The sequence below is a fragment of the Microtus pennsylvanicus genome, chromosome 20, assembly GCF_037038515.1.
Source record: "Microtus pennsylvanicus isolate mMicPen1 chromosome 20, mMicPen1.hap1, whole genome shotgun sequence".
Taxonomy (NCBI): domain Eukaryota; kingdom Metazoa; phylum Chordata; class Mammalia; order Rodentia; family Cricetidae; genus Microtus; species Microtus pennsylvanicus.
Genome location: NC_134598.1, coordinates 26,175,844 through 26,197,112, shown reverse-complemented (window position 1 = coordinate 26,197,112; position 21,269 = coordinate 26,175,844). Strand labels below are relative to the sequence as shown.

The 21,269-nt window shown below is 38.7% G+C and overlaps 1 protein-coding gene across 4 annotated transcripts in view; it reads left to right on the top strand.

Moving 5' to 3' along the window:
• The window catches only part of Atp2b1 (ATPase plasma membrane Ca2+ transporting 1), a 53,134-nt gene that overhangs the window by 2,195 nt on the left and 29,670 nt on the right, over positions 1 to 21,269 (top strand). For all 4 annotated transcript variants that reach the window (XM_075954893.1, XM_075954891.1, XM_075954895.1 and 1 more), the window contains exons 2-6: positions 7,878 to 8,075; positions 13,986 to 14,240; positions 14,332 to 14,457; positions 17,972 to 18,112; positions 20,638 to 20,676. In XM_075954893.1, coding sequence (XP_075811008.1) covers positions 7,878 to 8,075; positions 13,986 to 14,240; positions 14,332 to 14,457; positions 17,972 to 18,112; positions 20,638 to 20,676 — 759 coding nt within the window. The remainder of the gene's footprint in view (positions 1 to 7,877; positions 8,076 to 13,985; positions 14,241 to 14,331; positions 14,458 to 17,971; positions 18,113 to 20,637; positions 20,677 to 21,269) is intronic.

Here is a 21,269-nt window from a genome sequence, read left to right as displayed (position 1 = left end):
GGGAAGAAGAGATTATTTACTCTTGACATCATGATAGAAGCCATGAATGGACTCTAGGGAACTGAATTAACACTTAACATTTTATCTTTATTGTTTGTGCCTTGGGGCATTAAATGAAGTTACGCATTTTTTCCCTCTTCTAGTTTTACAGAGTTCTTGATCACGTTCTTCATACTACTGTGAATGAATGTTTGCTAAAAATTTGTACAAACTGGTCTTTATAGATCCTATATAAATTAATTTGTCATTTTGAAATGTTCCTTTTAAAAATTACAAAATGGTTCAATGTAAGCATTATATTTGTGTTTATAGTTACTGAAATAGAACCAAAATGGCACAAACTTCATAGAAATATTGCCAAAGGACTTTTCATAGCTTTCACTTATTAGAAATATTTCACTCCAAAGTCTAACATTGTGTCACTGATGAACCAGCCAAATCATAATGAGTCAGGATTAAAAGTAAGCAGCTGGGGCTTATGTAGCCAAGGGTGTGTCTAGACAGTAAATACCTTGTTGTTAGAAGAATTCGTATTCAGGGAAAATGAGAACTGAAATGTTTCTTCAAAGGACGTGGGTTGTATTGCTAAAACTACAGATACTCCCTGTCCCTTCAGCCCCTTTGTTTATGACTCATTCCTGGCTCAGCCTTTGATCAGACCTGGTGTCCTCATGTGTTCATAAATTCCGTATATTTTCCTAAAACGGAAAGGCATTGGCAGTTGTTAGAAGAAAATTCTAAGTGTAAAATCAAGTTACATCTAGCACTCAGAAGTTTTACTGAAATATAAATTTGCATGAGTATAGTATTAGAAAGTGTCTGCTATGTAGCAGGTACTTTTCTAGGCCCCGGGCTTATATGCATGAATAAAGCAAAGATCTGCACTTTATTTTCAGCAAAGGGAGACAGACAATTGACCAAGTTAGATGTATAGTGACTAAATTAAATTTATAGTGCTAGTGCATTCAGCGTGAGAGCCGTGAATGGGAAAGGGAATCAGTTGTGCTGGAGATGCCTGTGTTAGATTGTGTAATGTCTGCAGGAGCAACTCAAGACATTTCTTAAGAATAGCAACAGCAGAAACTATAGCACTTATATTAGGTAACATTTTTGTGCTAAGTTGGTTATTTGTGCTTTCTTATAAATATTAATTTTATCCTTAAAACTCCTTTATCCTAGGTTATAGGCAAGAATGCTACCCCTCACCCAAAAAAGGTCAAAAGCTCAAGGTCACTTTAGCTGTGGTCTCATTCTGAATAGATGCTTTAGCTGACACAGTGTACTGCTTTCTATCAAAGTTCAATTCGTATAACTTATACTAGAGCTGAGATACTGAGAAAGAGAAGCCTTTGTTCTCTTAGTAGATTTTCCCCTTTCCCCCAGTGGAAAAACAAACTTATTTTTGGAGTTACGTGATAGATAAACGGTTTCATGTGTCAACTTGCTGTCAATGACAAAATATTTCAGGTAGTCAACACTGAAAGGAAGAAAGGTTCATTTTGGCTTGAGTTTTAAGGATTCTTATCATGATTCCTTGGCCTGTTGGCTTTGAGGTATAAGGAAGCAGTAATGATTAGCAAGAGTTCATGGCAGAGGTACTCTTTCACTTGGTACTTGGTGGTGGGGAGGTGAGGGAACGGCCTCAGGGAAGTGTTCAGATCCAGGCTGTGGTTTCAGTACTACACCCTTTAAAAAGATGTCCTTCCTATCCAGGCAGCTGTGTTACTTCCTCATTTGTCCCACTAACTTACCACGTGTCCTCTAAAAATGGACTGTTTGAACCTGTTCTCAAGAATATGACTAATGTGTTGACCAGTAGAACGTGTTTGAGCTTACTGAGTTTTTTTCCATCTTTTTTCATTAACCATCATAATTCTTGAGGGGATTGAAATTAAAAGTTCAGGGTAAAATGAAGTTGAGACTTGAAATGTCATATTTGTTTATCTTTTACCTCTTTTAGAGCAAGCATGTATCTCAGAGTGTAGTTTTATATCAGAACAATCTGACATCCTAACGCATAAGATTATTTTAAAGTATTTTTCTCTTGTATTGTATTTTCCTGTATTGACTCTCTCGTGCATACTCTAAATCCCGTTTCCCAGTCCTTTAGTTTTCACAGTTGCTTCCCTGTCTTCTCCGCTTTAACCCTGTGCTATCTGTCTTGTGCTCTACGTTGGATGGCAGAGTAGACTGCTGTAGATTCGGAATGCAGGCCTCTAGCTCCAGTGTCGTATTTGTCATGCAGTAGTGGAACAGTGAAGTCATCAAAATTAAAGACATGCTGAGTTAATAAGCATGGCTTCTTGCACCACAAAGGGGAGAAGTCAAGTAAAACTGAACTCTTTAAATAACGATTGTCGAGATTAGGTAAAAGAAGGGCTACAGAGAGCAACAAACGAGGATACCTTGGGAAGCAGGATAGGATCAATAGCCATTGTCGCTGGTTGCCTAGTTTCCATGTTTTAAGTGACAGTTCATGTTTGCACTCCCTAGAAGTAAGTCGCTTGTACTGCCGGACTTTGACCGTGTCTCTGTGTTGTGATATATTTTAACTCTTTGAGAAAACTGACCTTCCCCTAGGGATAAATCACTATTGACTTAACAGGCTAGTACAAAAATGCTCTAATGTCCCATGGTTTGTGCTTGACTTTACAGATTAGTACAGACGTTCAGCCAGTGTTTGTATGGTCACGGTGTGCTAGCATGTATGGTTTTATGCTTGTGAGTTCTGTGATCCTGCATGACCTTGTCCTAGAAATGTATTGACACTGTTGTAGAGAATTACATGTTATTTTAGTGCCTGCGCTGGTCACTTGTTTTTGTTTCTTAGAGATTTTTTTAAAGGTTGTTTTCACTAGTTCTCCGTCTAGTAGCATGGATATAATTTTAAAAGTCATAACGTAAGCCTGAAGTAGAATGTCCTTGGTTGTCTGTTGTGCTTCCAAGTTTAAGTTTTAGGTAACAGTAGATTGAATTCTGTTTCAAATACTCCCTCTCCGTCTCCCCAACATATTCCTGGAGTTCTTCTTGCTATTAGACGTTGTTGCTCCCCTCCTGTGCTTTCCTAGGCTGTTACTATTCTGCAGGTTTCTGGTGATTGATGCTTTGGACAAAGCCATCCGTTGCTATTACCTTTGACTTCACGAGCCATCACCTGGGTGCTGGTGGTTCCCATGTTAGCAGTTCCAACCCAGGAAGCCCCAATTCCTCATCCTTTCCCCACATCTCAATTTACTGAAACTCTTAAAACCTTTTTACTGAAACTGTTACCCATGTTGCTACTTTGACTTTGATGTGAAAATTTCCCCCCATTCTCAAGTGGTCTTAAGTCTTGAAAATAATAACTCCTAACTTTCTCTTTACAAACAGGGTCTCCTTTCCTGCTGTGGTCAGTTTACCCTGTGGGTGGGATTCACTGTCTTGTCATAGGAAAATTCAGCTAGAGTCATAATTGGTGCCTCTTCCATACACTGTCATTTTTTCTCATAAAGCCTAATAGCTTCTCATTGCTTTTGTAGTGACCGTTAGACTTCTCGGGGGGAGACCTGCAGCTCTCTTCGTGATCTGTTCTACCTGATCTTGCTAAGTTGATCCCCCTTTCCTGTTTCTGATTCTTCATGTTGGAAACAGCAAATGTTGTTTGGATTCATTTCCCCACATGGATTCCCGTAGTATGTCCTCCAGTGCCATCTAATACGTCATATACTGGGTGTGTCTGGGTGGTTGCTTGTTAGTCACCCCTACCATACTGAGTTTGTTAAGGTCAAGAGCCAGGAAAGGCATCCTGCCTGACACTTAACTTGTATGTTCAGTACCTTTCCATAATACCTAGCGCATGTACCAGATGGATGGATCTGTAGTTTGAGGGCAGGTGAGGGATCACCTCCTCTTTCAATGCTGAAACAAGGAACACATTTCCATATACTTTTCAGTCTGCATCCTTCCTCCCACATAGGGTAGTCACCTTCACTATAGCCGTCCCACAATCCCATATGTGTATATGTACACATATATACATCCATAGTCACAGTTTCTGGTTGTATGTGGAATGTATTAGCCCTGATTTTCAGCTAAACCCACCTGTTTCAAACACTGCAACAAACTTCCCCCTTCCATAACGTGGAATCAGCTGTTGAGATGCCATATTCTCTTGATATAAGTGGCTTAATTGAATTTTGTTCTGTTTCTCCGTTGAAGTGTCAGGTAGATAGTACTGATTATCTATATTGTCTGTTCATAGGATCAATTTTAGGCTATTTTTACTCCCTACCTTGATGGATACAGACATGTAAAGTGTATAATTTTGATGCTGCTTTGTATGAGTTGTGGTTGTATTTTTTCTTTATGAAGCTAACTGTGCTATTAGAAGATCAATCCTGTGCTTGACCTTGACCTGGTTGCCACTGTGCTCTAATCAGCCAAGCTCATGAAACTCAGCAGAGTTTTTATTGTATTTATTGATGTTATTTTTAATATTTTGTTACTTCTGTAGTTTAAAAACTAAGGCCAAGAAGTTTCATCACCCACTGTACTGTTCTTGAAGTGGCAACATCTTCCTGATCTCTGTCAGACTGATACCCTGAGCCTGAATTCCATCCCTTCTTTCCTCATCACAGGTCTTACTTTAATAATAATCATGATTTCCTGTGTCATTTCTGTCATCTACTCAATTTTTCTCATTTTCTTTGGTAGATACCTTGCTTTAATATCACCACCCATCCTTGAAAACACAAAGTACAAATAATACACACTTTAAGTCATTTTTCCAGTATATTTCTTTCCATTGTATCATAATTGGGGGGGCAATGGATATTGCTGTTTCTACTTGCTCATTATTATTGTCTGTTCAATTCCTTCTAATCAAACTTTTTTCCGCACTTTGCTACAGGAAGGTTCTTAATCAAGGTCATTGTCTTTTGTCTGATGAAAGAAAATAGTTTTCTGCCTTTATCTTACCGTGCCTTCTCATATCACATCAGCGTCATCTTTTAAACCTTTTTCTTATGGAAACCTTTAGTACTGCTCAGACAAGCTTCCTTCTGCCCTGGGGTATGTCTTGGTGTGCATCCTTCCCCTGCACACTTCATTTTATCCTTCCTGCCTGCTTATTCTGTCTTTCAGGAAGCTCTCATGGAGCCACTGTCTCCAGAATCCTTGTGTGTTGCTAACCCTCTGTTTGAAACTTTGCACAGAAATTCTGATTGGGACTAGCAGTCTGCTTACTAGATACAGCAACTTGATTGCTCACATCTACAAAACAGAACTATTAATTCCTCCTTCCCCTTTAACTAGCCCAGCAGTTCCCCAGGCCTGCCCTACTTGGTAAATAACCACCACCCACTCACATGCACACACACATTAGCTGTGCTTTTCAGTTAAACCCACTAGCTTCAAACATTCCATTAAACCACCCCCATTCAAGTTCATGTGCAAAAAGAAAAAAGAAAAAAAAGAAATGTTAAAAGTTAGTTCTAGATACCATTCGTTATTCTCACTCCCTTTCATCCCACATCCAATCATTCCTCATCTTGTCTGATCTCTTTCCAAGTACCTGGCAGATCCAGTTACTCCTCTCAGCCTCTGCATCCAAAACCCAGAATCAAGCACTTTTGTCTCTTTGTACCACAGCCTCACTGGTCTTTTCCCTGGAGCACTCCAACCTGGCAGTGTAAATGACCTTTCTAATTGTACACTAGTTATCACTTCCCTGCCTTAAAACCTTCAGGTAGTTTCCATCCCAGTTAAAGTGAGTAATAAATGGTCTTCCGTGAACTCCCCCGTGATCTGGGCTCTGGGTCTTTTTTCCCCCCCTTTCTTTCTTTTTGACCCATTCTTTCTTTCCTCCTTGATCACTGAACCTTAGCCCAATGGTTTGCTTTCTGGTTCCTAACTAAACCTTGCTTTGACCTCTGTCTGGCCTTTGCATTTATGCTACTGGAGATGCTTTGTTCTGGTCTTCTCATGGTTGACTCTTTATCATTCAGACTCATTTAGATGGTGGTTTGTTAGAAAGGCTAGTGTCCACTGAGAGAATTCTGGTGGCCGTTTAAAAACCATTTTTACTGAATTATAGGTATCTTAAATTTCTTAATTTTAACTTTGTGTTTGTCTATCTCTCCAATGTAATTTACTCTTGCTGAGTGTAGAACTGGCCCCCCCAGCATGTGGAACAGTGTCTGTAAGTAGTTAATGATCAGTAAATAGCATATTTGGGCAATTCACAAAACTTCACTTCATGATATTAAGATTATTAAATCTATAAAATTATAGATTTTATTCCAAATGGGCTTGAAACTTAGTAGTACTCAAATTTGTAACCTGTCTTCTCTCTACATAATAAACGTTACCCTGTAATTTATGATTTACAAACTTAATGCCCTCTCCTTGTCTTTAAAACAACCTTGTAAGTTATTCCAACAAAGAGTACTGCTTCCCCTACCCCCATCCCCCACTCCTGCAGCCCCCGAGAGGCAAAGTGACACAAGATTTCAGTATGGGACATGTATCTTAGGTCTTCTGATTCCCCAGCAACCTCATTGTTAAGGGTTGTAAGCATATGCTTAACCATATATGATGGGTTTTGTGGGAGTGAGTTTCCTTGTGTGACAGCTCTGACTGTCCTGGAACTCCCAGAGCTCCACCGCCTCTGTCTCCCAGGTGCCTGGATTAAAGGCGTGACCCACCATAGCCCACCTAACCATGTATAATGTTTAGAAGAATCAGAAATCGTTAGAGCTACCTCCTTTTCATTTTGCTTTCTTTAACTTTATGACTTTTCAATGTTAACATAAAACATCTGTAGCTATTAAAAGATAGATTTGACCTAATGTTTTATAGTTATAATGGTAATATTTAAACTAATCAGATGTTAATTTTATGATCAGTGATAATTTCCATTCAGTATGAGTTTAAAAAAAATATATTTATACACATTTCTTAGATAGTGGAGACCAGCACAGGACAGACTAGAACTCATCCTCCTTCCTCCTCAACATGAGGTAACTGATGCGACTAAACAATTACCCAGACTTCCAGTGTCATCTTTATTACTGTAGTCTTCTCTGTTTTTGTTCTGGTGACTCCATCTTTAACATCTGGCAAGAACATTCTCAAATCTTCTTTTGGTACATTCAATAAAGTGAATCGTGATACTGGATTTGTATATTCGTCTCTTGTTCTAGCAGTGCAGTCTGATGTCTCTTCAGCTTTCTGCTTACCTGGGCATTGAGATGAACTGAGACACTGAAGACACAAACCTTCTAGTAATGTGGGTCTTTCCTTTTGCTTTGTTGCTGCCTTTCATAAATAAGCTAAAAAAAAAGTTTAAAAAGTAAGTAAGTATAAAAAAAGTGTTTTACTGATTAGCTAGCCACCATTCAGTACCTAAAGGAAATCTGCCGCGTGTGTGTGTGTGTGTGTGTGTGTGTGTGTGTGTGTGTGTGTGTAATATATATATTTTAACATTAAAAAACCTATCATATTGTCATAAAAGGTTCTGGTATCTTGGTGTCTATAAGAAGGATGGTCAAAATAAGCAGCTAAGAAAGTGAAAGTGGAGTTTTAAAGCTATTTTAAAAAGGTGTTTTTGCAGTGCTGAGATCAAGCCCTTCCACATGCTGCAGGCATTCTACCACTGAGCTTCATCCCAGCCCATGTGATCCACTCTTAGGTTAGCTACTTAAAATGTATGCTTCAGGGAAAGCTCTGTGTGTTTCTCATTGACTTACCTGTGTGTTTAGACTAAAGAGCACAAGGAAGCGTTCTGCTATGGGCCTGGGAATCAGTCTAAAGTGTAACAAATTAATCTTGGAAAGAGTGGATACCTTCACTTTAGAGTTGTCAGACTTCACCCAAATTTGTTTTTTTTTTTTAATCAGGTTTAAGTGGAAACCCTGCAGATTTAGAAAGAAGAGAAACAGTGTTTGGAAAGAACTTTATACCTCCTAAGAAGCCAAAAACCTTTCTCCAATTAGTATGGGAAGCATTACAAGATGTAACTTTAATTATACTAGAAATTGCAGCCATAGTATCATTGGGCCTTTCTTTTTATCAACCTCCGGAAGGGGATAATGCACGTAAGTAAATGACGGGGGGGGGGGGGGGTTATGTGATGCTAGTTCACTGAATTTGCTTAATATGTAATAAGTAATAATAATAATAATAAAGCCAGGGAATACTTATTGACTGCTGTGTGCTAGGCTCTGTTCTAAGCACTTCTAATATGTTATCCCAAATGATTTTCACAGGAACTCATGAGTTTCAGTGTTGCCTGTGTCATATAGGGAATCACAGTTTAATTGTTCTTCCATGCATGTGTCGTGTGTAAACATAGTTAGACATCTGGGCACTACACGTGTATGATACATCCTGATATTGAGAGTTCGGGTTTTTACATTTTGGTTTTGTTTCATATAGAAATGCTTCCACACAGGTTTAGTGCAGTACTTGAGAGGAAGGTATTATTTTTCCCTTATACTCAAATGCATGAGATCAAGGTGTTAGTCTTCATGTCTTTGAATTGGGGTATTTGCAAAATATACAATGAAATTCTTGAAGAAAGGACCTCTCTAAATGCCACATGTATTTATGATTCAGACATATATGCCTGAAGATATTTTATACAATATTTTAAATAATTATCTGCACAATTTCCTGGCTAGAGTTTTCCACTGTAGCATTGTGTCTGTGCTCAAAAACTTCCAGATAGTTGAGTGTTTTGGATTCTTGAAGGTTGCGTCTGGGGGGGACATTGTGACCCATGAGGAGGTCTAGCATAGGAGATGAAGATCAGCTTCTGTGTCTGCCCAGCTCTTTTTGTGCTTCTCATGTGATCTTTCAATTTCTAAAAGGCTTTATTATAATGGGTATTATCATTAGTGTATGTTGTACCCTGGAGAATCTAGCCTGGATTTTGGATACTACATTCAAGTCATCCCACAGTATTTGACATCAGAGGACTGATTTCAGAATGTTTTGTTTGTGAAAGCTTCTTTCTTACACTTTCTGTACTATGATCAGTTTAATTTTAAAAATTACTAGCTCTAGAAGTTAGCTAGGTAAAATACAAAAGAAATTTCACAAAGCTGTGCTTAGGACTTGTGTGAATGCATGTGTCTTACTAATTTTTAAGGAAGTCGGTCACAGAATATCCATATATCTTAAACAGTGTAGGGCAGAAATTCTGAGCAACAGTACTGTTAAAATTTGATCAAAACCAGTTCTTACTATTCTGGACCATCCTTTCAGTTAAGGCACCAAAAATATATCCAGGTTTTGTAATCTGTTTCATAGGGACATAAAATTGTCCCTGCATCAGAATCACTGGTGCAGGTAAGAAGATATTTTGATAATATATTTGTCAGTATTTATGCAAAAACCAAATAAAATTTTATTTAAGCAATGGTGTGTGGTTTGTTTTGTTTGTGGAAAAATATTGAAGACAAGGTTATCAGAAGGAAATAATAATTTACTGTAAAATACCTCAGAATCCTTCCAGATTCTAAAATGTCCATATTTGCCTGTGTGTATTCATCTGTTTGTGTGTGTGTGCATGCTTTTTGCATGTCTTAAAACATACAACTGAATTTTTCAGTTTTCCATTACCCAACCTTTATTATAGAATATTGAAAATTGATATTCTAGATTTTAGTTAAAAATTAATACAAAAAATTTACTAGCAGTTTTTTCCAAGACTAATAGGAAATTTTTATTTTTAGTGGTGTGAGGTTTATTATGAGCAAAGTCTAGGTCAAGTGTCTCCTCAGATGTCTTAGAAGTTCTGCTTAATACATCTGAGATGACAATCTAGTTATCCTAAAGCCTTTTCAGAACCCAGTAGAACTAGTCGATGAAACCTAGGCTTTTGTCCCATGGTAGAAATTTATTTGGTAGTTGCACTTTGTTTTATTTTTAAGAGTTGTATTTGTACTACCCGTATGCTGTCATCCCGATACTTTTTCATATCGAAACATAATGACTTTAAAGAAATCTACATTAACAGCATTTCTAACTAATACTGTTTGGCAATGAAATATAGTATGTGCCATATTGTATTTCTTGAGTCACTAGTATCTGATGTCAGTGATTCTCAGACTTTTTGGTCTCAAGCAGACCCTTTACTCTTGCTCTTAAGGACTGACTCAAAGAACTTTTGGTTATGTGATTAGGGTATAGATATTCCTATGTGCTAAATTAAAGTGGAAATGTTTAAAAGTATTAATTAACTTGATTGTGGTAATTATTTCTCAGGGTATATATGAGTCAAATTCTTACATTGGGGCAAAGGAGATGGCTCAATTGGGAAAGTACATATAAAAATCAGGCACACACTGTTAAAAGACAAGATAGGTTCAGTCCATTATCTCATCATGGTGGGAAATGATGGCATGCAGTCAGACATGGTGCTAGAAAAGATGCTAAGAGTTCTACATCTTGGTCCAAAGGCAGCAAGAAGTGAACTGAGACACTGGATTTGGCTTGGGCATTTATGAGACCTCAAATCCCACCTCTGCATGACATACTTCTTCTAATAAGGCCACACCTCATAATAGCGCCACTCCTTATGAGTTTATGGAGGCCGTTACATTCTAATTATCATAGCTTTTATGCGTTTTTGAATCCAGACGTGATCTAATTCAGAGTTAGTCTCTAATATGTATGGGGGTCTCATTAAATATGTAAATCCTGAATTGGTTATTGTACCCAGTGACATGGTCATTTCTTTAGCCTGAAAATAATTAAAATACAAATTCAGATAACTGAATGCTTTGTGCCCTGAAAGCTGAGTTCTGATAGCTTCAAAAATATTTTTTTTGTGTGTGTGATTATTAACTTCATCCCAAGTGGATCTTACGCTTATCCTTTCGTCCTCAAGCGTTCCACGTGTTCCTCTCCAAGACTGATCATTGCCCTGGAGCCTCACATGCCAGGTTCTTTCTTTGGTCTCTGCACACTTCTGGAATACGCTTAATCATTTCTGCAGTTGCTTATTTTCTCATTTTTAGTTTCGGTCTTCTTCTCACCTTGTCCAAACCAGTAGCTTCAGACGTTTCGGTTCAGCTCGGAGAGCATAATCTCACGTAGTATTCCAAAGAATAGATCTCTTCTGGTGAATTTGTAAGCGGCCCAAGACAGAGTTTCAGGAAAGGGTGTTGTCAGCAGCAGCACGGTAGCACACACCTGTAACCCAGTGCGTGGGAGACTGAGCCGGAAGACGGAGAGCTTGAAGCCTGCATGGGCTGTGGAGCTGAAACACAAAGAAAAGCAAACAAGACTCCCTGCGTGTGTATCCCTTCTTTATTTTTCAGAGGATCGCCATGGACCACTGACTCAGTCTTAGACTAGATTAGATTATAGCCCCAACGAACAAGGGCCAGGTCCTTTACCTTTCTGCTTTTCAACAATTCCTACTGACTTCAGTCTCCCCGTGGAATTCTCTTTCCTTCCATCTGTATGCTGGTGGTCCATGATGACCATTTGACATGTTGTGGGCATCTTAGACCAACTTTCTCTGCTCATTCAGCCTCACTTTATTTTGCAATATACAACCATGTTATGTTTTTGCCATGAACTTATGAATGCTTAATTATTGACGCCTTACCTGAAACTCGGTATTTCTTCGCTCCCTAACTACCTTGGTTTCCTAAAGTAGTGTCTGCCACAGTAGGTTCATGTGGTGGAACAGACAAGATTGAGCCGGCTTAACTGCATGCTACAGAAGCCAAGCTGTGACCACACTGTAGTAAAACTGAGAATGATTTGCTGGGTGTACATCACCTTTAGCTTTTTACTTATATCTTGTCTGCCCTCTGTAATAATAGCAGATAGCCTCTCACGCTAAACAGCCACATTTTAAGTGCAAAGGGAGATTTCTTATGGGAAACTGCACGGTGTTACTCTAGTGAACACGAATGGTAACCAAGGAAAACAGCTTTAGTGCCGATATAGAAAAAGTTTAATGATCTGGGAAGAAGATGAAGCCAGCCACAGCATTCCTGTCGGCCGACATGTAATCCAGAGCAAGGCCCTGATTTTTAATTCTTTGAGGACTAAGAAAAGAAAGGAAGCTGCAAAAGAAAACTTGGAAGCTCGCTGAGGTTGCTTCATGAGGCTTAAATAAAGGGCCCTTCTCGGTTAATCCCAGCCTGAGGGTCAGGTGCCGATGCAGAAGCTGAACCGCGTTGGCAGAAGATGGAGCTGGTGGTATTGAGGAGCGTGGCTCTACAAGACTGTCTCAGTGTGAGTGGAACAGCCTTGTCTGGGAAGAAAATACCAGAGAGTTGGTAGTTAAAGAAGATTTCAGTGCCCGGCTTCCAAGGGCAGGCTCATTCTGCCTACTCTGCCTGTGCTCTGTAAATGGAATAGCAAAGCCTGGCTCATGGTGCATCTATTCCAACAAGCCCACTGTTGAGATTCCCTGTAATTATGGATCTATACATGCATGAAAGTCAGCTTTCCACATCTCAGCAACCACCACAATAAAAAGAGCTATTGAACACTCAGATGATCATTGACAGTTTGTAGCAATAAAGTTACTAATAGGATATATCCATTTTTGGAACATAATACTTAAAATACCATATACTTAAATTATATATAATTATATATTAATGTATTGTGTTATATATATTCTATTGCTCAGTAACAATGCACCTGTTCGCTCAAGAGCTACAGTGAAGGTGTATGGTAAAACGAATGTTTCTACATCTGCTTGTTCATCATCTGTTCTACAGCCTATGGACTCAGGAAGTAATTTTGGGGTATCTTTATTTAAGAAACACGTTTCCTGGGTAATTTGACAAAGGAAAAGAAAACTGAAAATCTAAGGAAAGAATTCATCAGCCAAGATGCCATAAAGGACATCATGGTTCATGGAGGAAAGTGTCAGCAGTAGCAGAGACTTGGAAGACGTTGATTCTAGCATCATGGATAACTCCGGGGGGTCCTTAACCACGGGAGAGGAAGTAACAGGGTAGACTGCACTAACTTAGGACTACTAGCCTGAAGATGTGACTCGGTTGCTGCTTACAGATGAGCAAAGAAAATGGCATCTTGAGGTGGAATTGGCTTGTGGATTTAGATACTGTGTATATCTAGTGATCAAGTATGAGAGGCTTGATTTCAGCTTTGAAAGTGACTCTTCTGTTGATAAAATGGTACCAGACAGCCTTAAACGCTCCAGGAAACCCTTACAAAATGGCAAGCCTCATCCTTGGTTTGATTTTATTCTGGAAGATTATAACTATTTAACGTCCTTTCCTCCTTTCCTTTTCTTCCCTCTAGGCCCTTTCATACCCCTCCTTGTCTTCTTTTTTTCATTAATTGTCACATGCATATTTGCATATACATATATTCCTAAATACAACCTTAAATACCAGCACCAGGAAGGCAGAAGTGAAAGCCGGAACTCTGAGTTTGGCTCAGCCTGGTCTGCATAGTCAGTTCCAGGTCAGCCAGAGCTACACACAGAGACCCTGCCTTTTAAAGTCATCTGTCTTTCTTCAGCCCCCACTACCCTGATGAGTCTACCAGCCAGCGTCAGTGTCACAGCAGCCCTCACAGCCCCACAGCCTTAGGCGTTGCTGAAGACTCGGATGGTCCTTGGCAGTCTCAGCCACAAAGCTCTGTGTAATTATGGTGTGCACACTTTAGACTTCACACAGCTGCACACTTCATAGACTTTAGTGTGGACATGGCTGACAGGCACTAGAAAGCTGAAATTGTGGAAGTTGAAATGTTGACTTCGTTGGGTCTACCTGGAATGAAGCCTTACATATTGCAGAAGCATGCCCGGAACTTCCTAGAGGCTGGAGTTTGGTCTTCTCCGCATGCTTCCTCCTTCCTGGCACCCTCCGAAAGGTTCATTAGGAACCTTTGTAGAGGGGTTGAGTTCAGTGGTGCTCAAAGCTGAGTAAAACTGATGAAGAAAAAAACCTGAAAGTAGTCACTGGGTTTTTGAAATTGCCACTTTGTTTCTTTGCAAATAGTTTGTGGAGAAGTCTCTGTCGGTGAAGAAGAAGGTGAGGGTGAAACCGGGTGGATTGAAGGAGCTGCGATCCTCCTTTCGGTGGTGTGTGTGGTGTTAGTGACGGCTTTCAATGACTGGAGTAAGGAGAAACAGTTCCGAGGTTTGCAAAGTCGAATCGAGCAGGAGCAGAAGTTCACCGTCATCCGGGGCAGTCAAGTCATCCAGATACCGGTAGCTGACATTACTGTCGGAGACATTGCCCAAGTGAAGTATGGTAAGCCGTGCAGGGCACCGCATCCACCTGTGAGATGCAGAGCTGTGCTGAATTTGTGGACGGCTCAGCATATCACTGCCTTCTGTTTCAGGTGATCTTCTTCCAGCCGACGGCATACTGATTCAAGGCAATGACCTGAAAATCGATGAGAGTTCATTGACTGGTGAATCTGATCATGTGAAGAAGTCTCTAGATAAGGATCCCTTACTTCTATCGGGTATGAATTTAAAAACTTGAGTGTTTTACTAAAAGCCAAGAAAACATTAACTTTAGAATCTATGAAGATTTTTAAGCAGTAACAGGTATATTGCAGATCTTGGAATACATAGTATATTTCATAAATGGGAATAGAATCCAAAAGGTAAAGAAATTTGAAAGATGGTGTTAATGATAAAACTCCAATAGAAGTCTAATGATCTCTATTAAACTTTTTCTATATCACATTTATTCTTGTCTACTATTAAAGTCATATTAAAGAATGACTATAGGTTTAAAACAAAAATGCACTCTGATGATTTGCAAAAAAAAAAAAAAAACTAGTTAGTTTTTGTTTTAAATAAAACCTAAAGTTTATAGCCAGGAGGTGCTGGCATATACCTTTAACAGATCTCTATGAGTTCAAGGCCAGCCTGGTCTACAGAGTGAATACCAGGACAAGGCTCCAAAGCTACACAGAGAAACCCTGTCTTGAAAAATGAAACAAAACAAAATAAAAAAAATGTCTGAAGTTTATGTAAGCAACTACCTCACTGAACTGTTAGATAATTTGTCTGAAATGTAAACTGTTTATGTCAGGTTATATGAGTAATTGACAGTAGGAATACTGGAGTGACAGTCACATGTACAGTCAGAAATAAGTTTGAATTTACACGTTATAGGAACGGAGAAGAAGGATCAGCATAGGTGCGGGTACTGTTGGAAAGGAAGGTGTACATGTCTACTACTCAGGACACTTGTGGTCATTCGTAAGAGTAATAACATCAACGAAGGTTATTTGGTATTGAAATTGAAAGGACGATGAAAACAATTGCAAGCTGCTACTAAAACAATAAATGAAAAGATACCAGAATGCCTCAGATTGTCTCTAAAAGAATGCTCAGTTTTTCTAATTTAAATTTCTGAGATTCCCTACTTTTAATCTTAAAATATCTTTAAATCATTTATGAAATTACTTGTCAGCTATAGTGTTAGATTAACTTTTAATATTGGACTTGGGCCAAACGTTAACCTATTTGTCTTCAAATGTTCATAGAATGCTAATGTCTATAAATTGAAGATTTCTGCTGGTTTGATAGTTAATAACTTTAATAGCTTAGCAGCTGTATTTGTATTTTTTTCGGGCCTTTGTTAGCTTTATATTTTAATAGATTGAACATGACTTTATTGAACCAAAGTCAAACATACATATAATACCTTCAGAAGTTAAGTTGTAATCATAGCTTCAGAGCAGAACCTAAAATTAACCATTATCTTTTTAAAATTTGTAATTGTGATAAAAGCTTACTGCAAAAATAAAAAATACTAATCATAATCAAGAGTAACTTACATTCATTTTTGAAAAGGTGTCAATTATTACATTGGAATGTCTTATCCAAAAAAATCAAGATTTGGGGTCAGACAATGATGGCACATACCTTTAATCCCAGCCCTTGGGAAGCAGAGGCAGGTAGATTTCTGTGAGTTTGAGGCCAGCCTGGTCTACAAGAGCTAGTTCCAAGACAGACTTCATAGCTGTCTCAGGAAAAACAAACAAACAAAAAACCCTCAAGGTTTGTATGCTGCTTGTCAGTATCCTAGCCACTTAGAGTGTTAATCCTATCTGAGTGTTTGATGTCCTTACAATTCATACAGAGGATGCATATCATCACTAGTATAAGAATAATATCTGTAAGTAACGTGTACTCATTTTACTACTACTCTGCCATGTTTCTAAGAAGCTAAAATCAGTGTTAACGAGGTAAGACCCATAATCTTCCAAAGGGGACAAGAGAGTCCCAGTCTTATCACTGAAGACTCCTTCTGTTGGGTCAACAGAGATAGCCTTGTGCTGCCTTTATGGACTGCTTTGTACGTGTGGTTCATTTACCCAGTGCTTAGCTCTTTCAACCTGGTCCCTTTAACTGAGCTCCAGTCTTCTGACAAAGATGACTGGTAAACTTTACATATACATGCCAAGATACCAAGAGAACTCTAAATTTCCATGTTCAAGAAAAGACTGAAATAACTTTGTACAATCCCTTATCACAGTACGGGTGGGAAAGTTTCTCTGCATTTATTTCCCTGTTCTAAAAATGTACCAAAACCATGACATGCATTTATTTTTAAATTTACTCTCATGATGCCATCTCTCACTGCTGTTCTTGGCTTCTTAAATTTAGATTTTTAAAAGCAGTGTTCGGTTAGTGGTGGGATAGGACCTGAAGAAAAACTGTTTACTTTTCTTGACCATGGTCACTGCTAACATTTGAGCAGATTTGGACTAAGGAAAAACAGAGCACAAAAACAAATCTGAAGAAACTCAGAATTGTTCAAAGAAATTGTATTTTATACATGTTTATAAATATTATCCTGCTAAATTTTCTATGCTTACCTTTTATTTTCACTGACAACAAATGCAGTAATTAGTAAAACACTAAGAATGTAGGATGTTTCTTGTTTGGTTTCTTAGCAATAACAAACCAAAGGCCTCGAAAGTTTGCTTTGGATAATTTACCCAATAATTTGTAGCTAAATGTGAATCCTAGTGACTGGAGTGCATACATGGACTTTACACTCTTATTTAACAGATAACCCACACCGACTTGATATGTAAGAAACTGGAGAAACTGGGGAAACTGGAGAGTATTAAGGAAATTGGTGGCCATAAGTATCTATTATCTTCTGACAGTACTAAATTGGATATTTGCCTTGTTCTTGATAATTGTATAACTTTAGGCCAATTTCTAGAAAATTATAATAATGTTTGTCAACTTGAAAGATTGTTGTGAAAGACATGTTCTGAAATCATTGTTCCTATCTATGTTCCTAGCTGTCTGGATTGGAATTTTTGTTAGAGTTGTAGTCAAGAAAATTGAGAAGGTTGGTTAGTCTCAAATGAAGATTCAGGGCTTGATCCAGTAGGCTTGATCCAGAGTCAGAGATTACTGAATCCTAAGAAGGATGTTAAATTACACTGTAGGAATACTAAAACACAGGGATAAACTAGAGAGGCAGAGAAACAAGTTAGGGAGCTGTCAGTAACGTTGGCAAGCTGAGTTGAAAGTCTGTGTTAGAGGTTTAGGGTTGAGTATGGGAACATGTTTGTGCTGTGGAATTCTGGCCATAAGCATATTTCTGTTTGAAAGATATATTTTTTAGATGCTAACCCCCCTGCCCTTACATTCTTATGTTATAGCTAATACTGACTTCATTGAATACTCACACATTCCAAGCAATGTGCTAATTTTTCCCTTATAGGCTTTTTTGAGAAATATGAGTTGTATTACATCTTAAGAAATATAGGTACTATAATCTGGTATTTTACACAAGGATTTGTTGTGTTGTTTTCCTATTGTCACTTGGTAATAAAAGTTTAACCTCATGACTGCAAATTGCTTTAAGCACAAGAGTTTAAGATTCAATATATTAGTGTGCTTTATTAAATCTTGTTTATTAAAAACAGTATGGCTGAAATTTGAAATTGTTGGAGGGAAAGCTATTATAATTTTTTACAAAGTTCTCTGTTGTTATAGGTACTCATGTAATGGAAGGCTCTGGAAGAATGGTGGTTACAGCTGTAGGTGTGAATTCTCAAACTGGAATTATCTTTACCTTACTTGGAGCTGGAGGTGAAGAAGAAGAAAAGAAAGATGAGAAGAAAAAAGAAAAGAAGAGTAGGTGTAGTAGTTGGCTGTAAGAATTGGTATTTGGAATTAACAGTGACTGGGAATCTTCAAAACTGGTCCTGAAATAGAGCTCTTTCACGAGACTGTAATATGAAAATGTAATGTAATGTTAATTACCTGATGCACTCTCAAGAGCAAAAATGGTTTTCATTAGTGCGCCAGGCCCTCTACCACAGGAAGAGACAGAGTCAGCATACACTTAGTAGTACTTCAGTTTGGGCTTCATCCTGTTTCTTCTCTGCTCATTTGATCATCGCTATGAATTCAGCTCTCCCTTCCTGCTCTCGCTTGGTCTTTAATCTTCAGATTTTCACCTTTCTTGTGTCCATTCTATACATACATGGCAAATGTTTGCACGCAGACTAGGGCCGCACTTTGACACTCTCTGCTTGTCTTGACATACTGGCCCATCATTCAATGTCAAGATCTCTCATTTTGACTGTTTCTGCTGTCTCTCCAGGAGATCTGTCAGCAGACTCTGATAGCATATAGTTTATCCACAGAGCTCTTAGAGCAAACGGATAAACAAACACACAGACATCTCAGAATGTAAGTTCAGGGTATGCCTCTTTAGAATGCCCTCCTGTACCATTTCCTGGTATCCTCTGCGCTGTTCATCTCACTCAGAGGGACCTTTCAGGGACTCCTTCTCCTTTGTCTTGGCAGCAGTTAGTGTCCTGTAATCATTTGGATTTATTTAATTTTCATTAGGATGTAAGCCTATATTTTGGTTTCTTGGGTCTTTTAAGATCTAAAAAAAAATTGCCTGGCTAAAATTCTGGCTTGCCGTACTCTATCATTGTTTTTATTCTGTTGTTTTTTGGGAGTTTGTTGCCGTGGTTTATCATGCTGAGCCTAGAACCCAGAATCAGACCCACAGTAGAGGTACATGTTTGCATGAACTATTTTTAAGCCAGGGTTTCATATTCTGCCTTGGGCTAGTTTAGAATTCAGTGGGTAGCCCAGGTTGACTTGAACTTGAGGCAGTCATCCTGCTTGAAAGTACTGGTATTACAGACAGGAGCCATGGCACCTGGTTTGCCTCAGAGCCCCTAATAGTTTCATGGGTTGTTTGGTTTTTTTGCATTGTATTTTCATGTGAAGTTCTTATTTTAAGTAAAATGTATTAGAAAATTTCTTTAGATTGAGAGTGTAGCTCAGTGTTAGAGAACATCATGGCATGTGTTCATTTCCCAACACCAGGGGTGGGACAGGTGAAACGTTGTGCCTCAGGTTGAGGGTGGCTAGCCCCTTGTTCTAGATTTCTCCACTTCAGTACTGCAGGCAGCCTTTGATGAGCCACCACGGGCTTCTTGAAACCTGGTAGCAGTGGTTACTGAGTGGTTTGCACACTCCAACTTCGTCTGTCTTACTCTTACTGCTAGGAAACTGACCTCGTGGAGGGTTGTGTAACTTGATCAGGTAGCAAGTGTGTGATCAAACTCCTTTTGCTCTTTCCTCTCCTGATACACAGGAGTTGAACATCATTGGATCCTATAAAAAAGAAGTGTGTTAATGACTGATCTTTCTGACCTTACAGAAACGTTTCTGATAAGCCCTGTCCCCCAGTGTCTTTTCCAAGTGCTTTTATTAGTCCAGCCTGGAAAAGCCCTAGGAATTAACATCAAAACCATTGTTTAGCTTTTTTTACTTTTCGCTTCTCTCTCCTCCTTCCTTCCAACTCTCCTATTCTCTTGACTACTTAGTCGTCTAATCAGACACAGCCCAGGCTAATCTGTCTCCATGCCCTGTCCATTTGCTTGCCAGCATAGAGTGTAGCTTTCTCCTGTCCAGACCTGAGCTCACTGACGGTAGCTAGGTGTTCTCTTACTATCGCTTCATCTAGCCCAAGCTTCTGTTCTTTCCTGACGTATGTTCCAGGTTTCCCAGCTTGAAGATGCTCTTCTTGATAGTGAAGTTGGAAGGAAACAGGCTGGTTTGCTTGTTCCAAACAGTAGACCTGCCCGTTCCCTCCTTGATTATTGCCTCAGACGCGTGACGTCTCTGTGTTCTGTGATTCTAAGCTAATTTAGGGGGTTTCTTTGACTGGTAATCATCCTGGCATATTAATATTTGCTTTTACTAACTTGCCTCCCTGTCTTTTACATCTTCTCATTCTCATTCCCACTATAACTCCCCTGTATGCCTGTTTTCTTTTTATAGCATCCCTCCCTTCCTCCCTCCCTCTCTATCCTCTCCTTTTCTGCTTTCTCAGGGTTAGGTCTGTATTTAGCTTGTCAATCTCTTGTACCATATTCGGGCTTATAACTTACAAAAGAATAAAGTCTTGTGCAGAAATACAGTATGCATGCCCTAAATTATTTTGGAATATTCTCCCGTGGTAAGATGTAGGAAGTGATTGACGCAAGTCAACAAACTGGTGTTTTCTTTTTGTATACTTGTACACCATTGTGTAACAATTCCCTTATAGAAATGTGAACTACCTCTGCATAATTTAGCGTGGCCGTATTCATTTCTTTTGGAAAGCTTTAATTCCCATTTTGTTCCTACAGATAAGAAACAAGATGGAGCTATTGAGAATCGCAACAAAGGTAAATTGAGGAAAAGAAAAAGTACAGTTAGCTTGTTTTTGTTATCTCCAAAAATAGATCTGCTGTGTACTATATTTATCCAAAATTAGGGTACATGTGGCAGGGAACATCAGCAATGTTAGCTTGGGTTGCCCTCTCTTGCCAGTGCCGTAGTCATGCTGTTTCTACCGTCTTAAGAGGGCGTTAATTATGACTTCTGCTACTATGCTTAGGTAGCTTTCCACATAAGGGTTTCAAGTGTTCTGACATACTTGAAATGTTACTATGTAGTTGGTAGAAAATGTAATTGTATAGTTGGTAGCAAAAATGCCTAAGAATCTGTAGAGTGTAAATTATATTTAAAAGTCTATAAATATGCATATTTTTATATATGAAATCATATCTAATATTCTGTATTGATCATAAGTTAATGAGAGGGATCTGTAGTCTTTGGATATGGCCTAATCCCTAACATCGCATGAAAAGAAATTAGTATTCTTAGTTCTTTATTTAAGGACTGTATATAGCTCATTCCTATCACTGAATGTCTTATTCTGTCGGTGTAGGTACTCCCATTACACATACGCACAGAGCACTGAATGTTTACGGTTCAG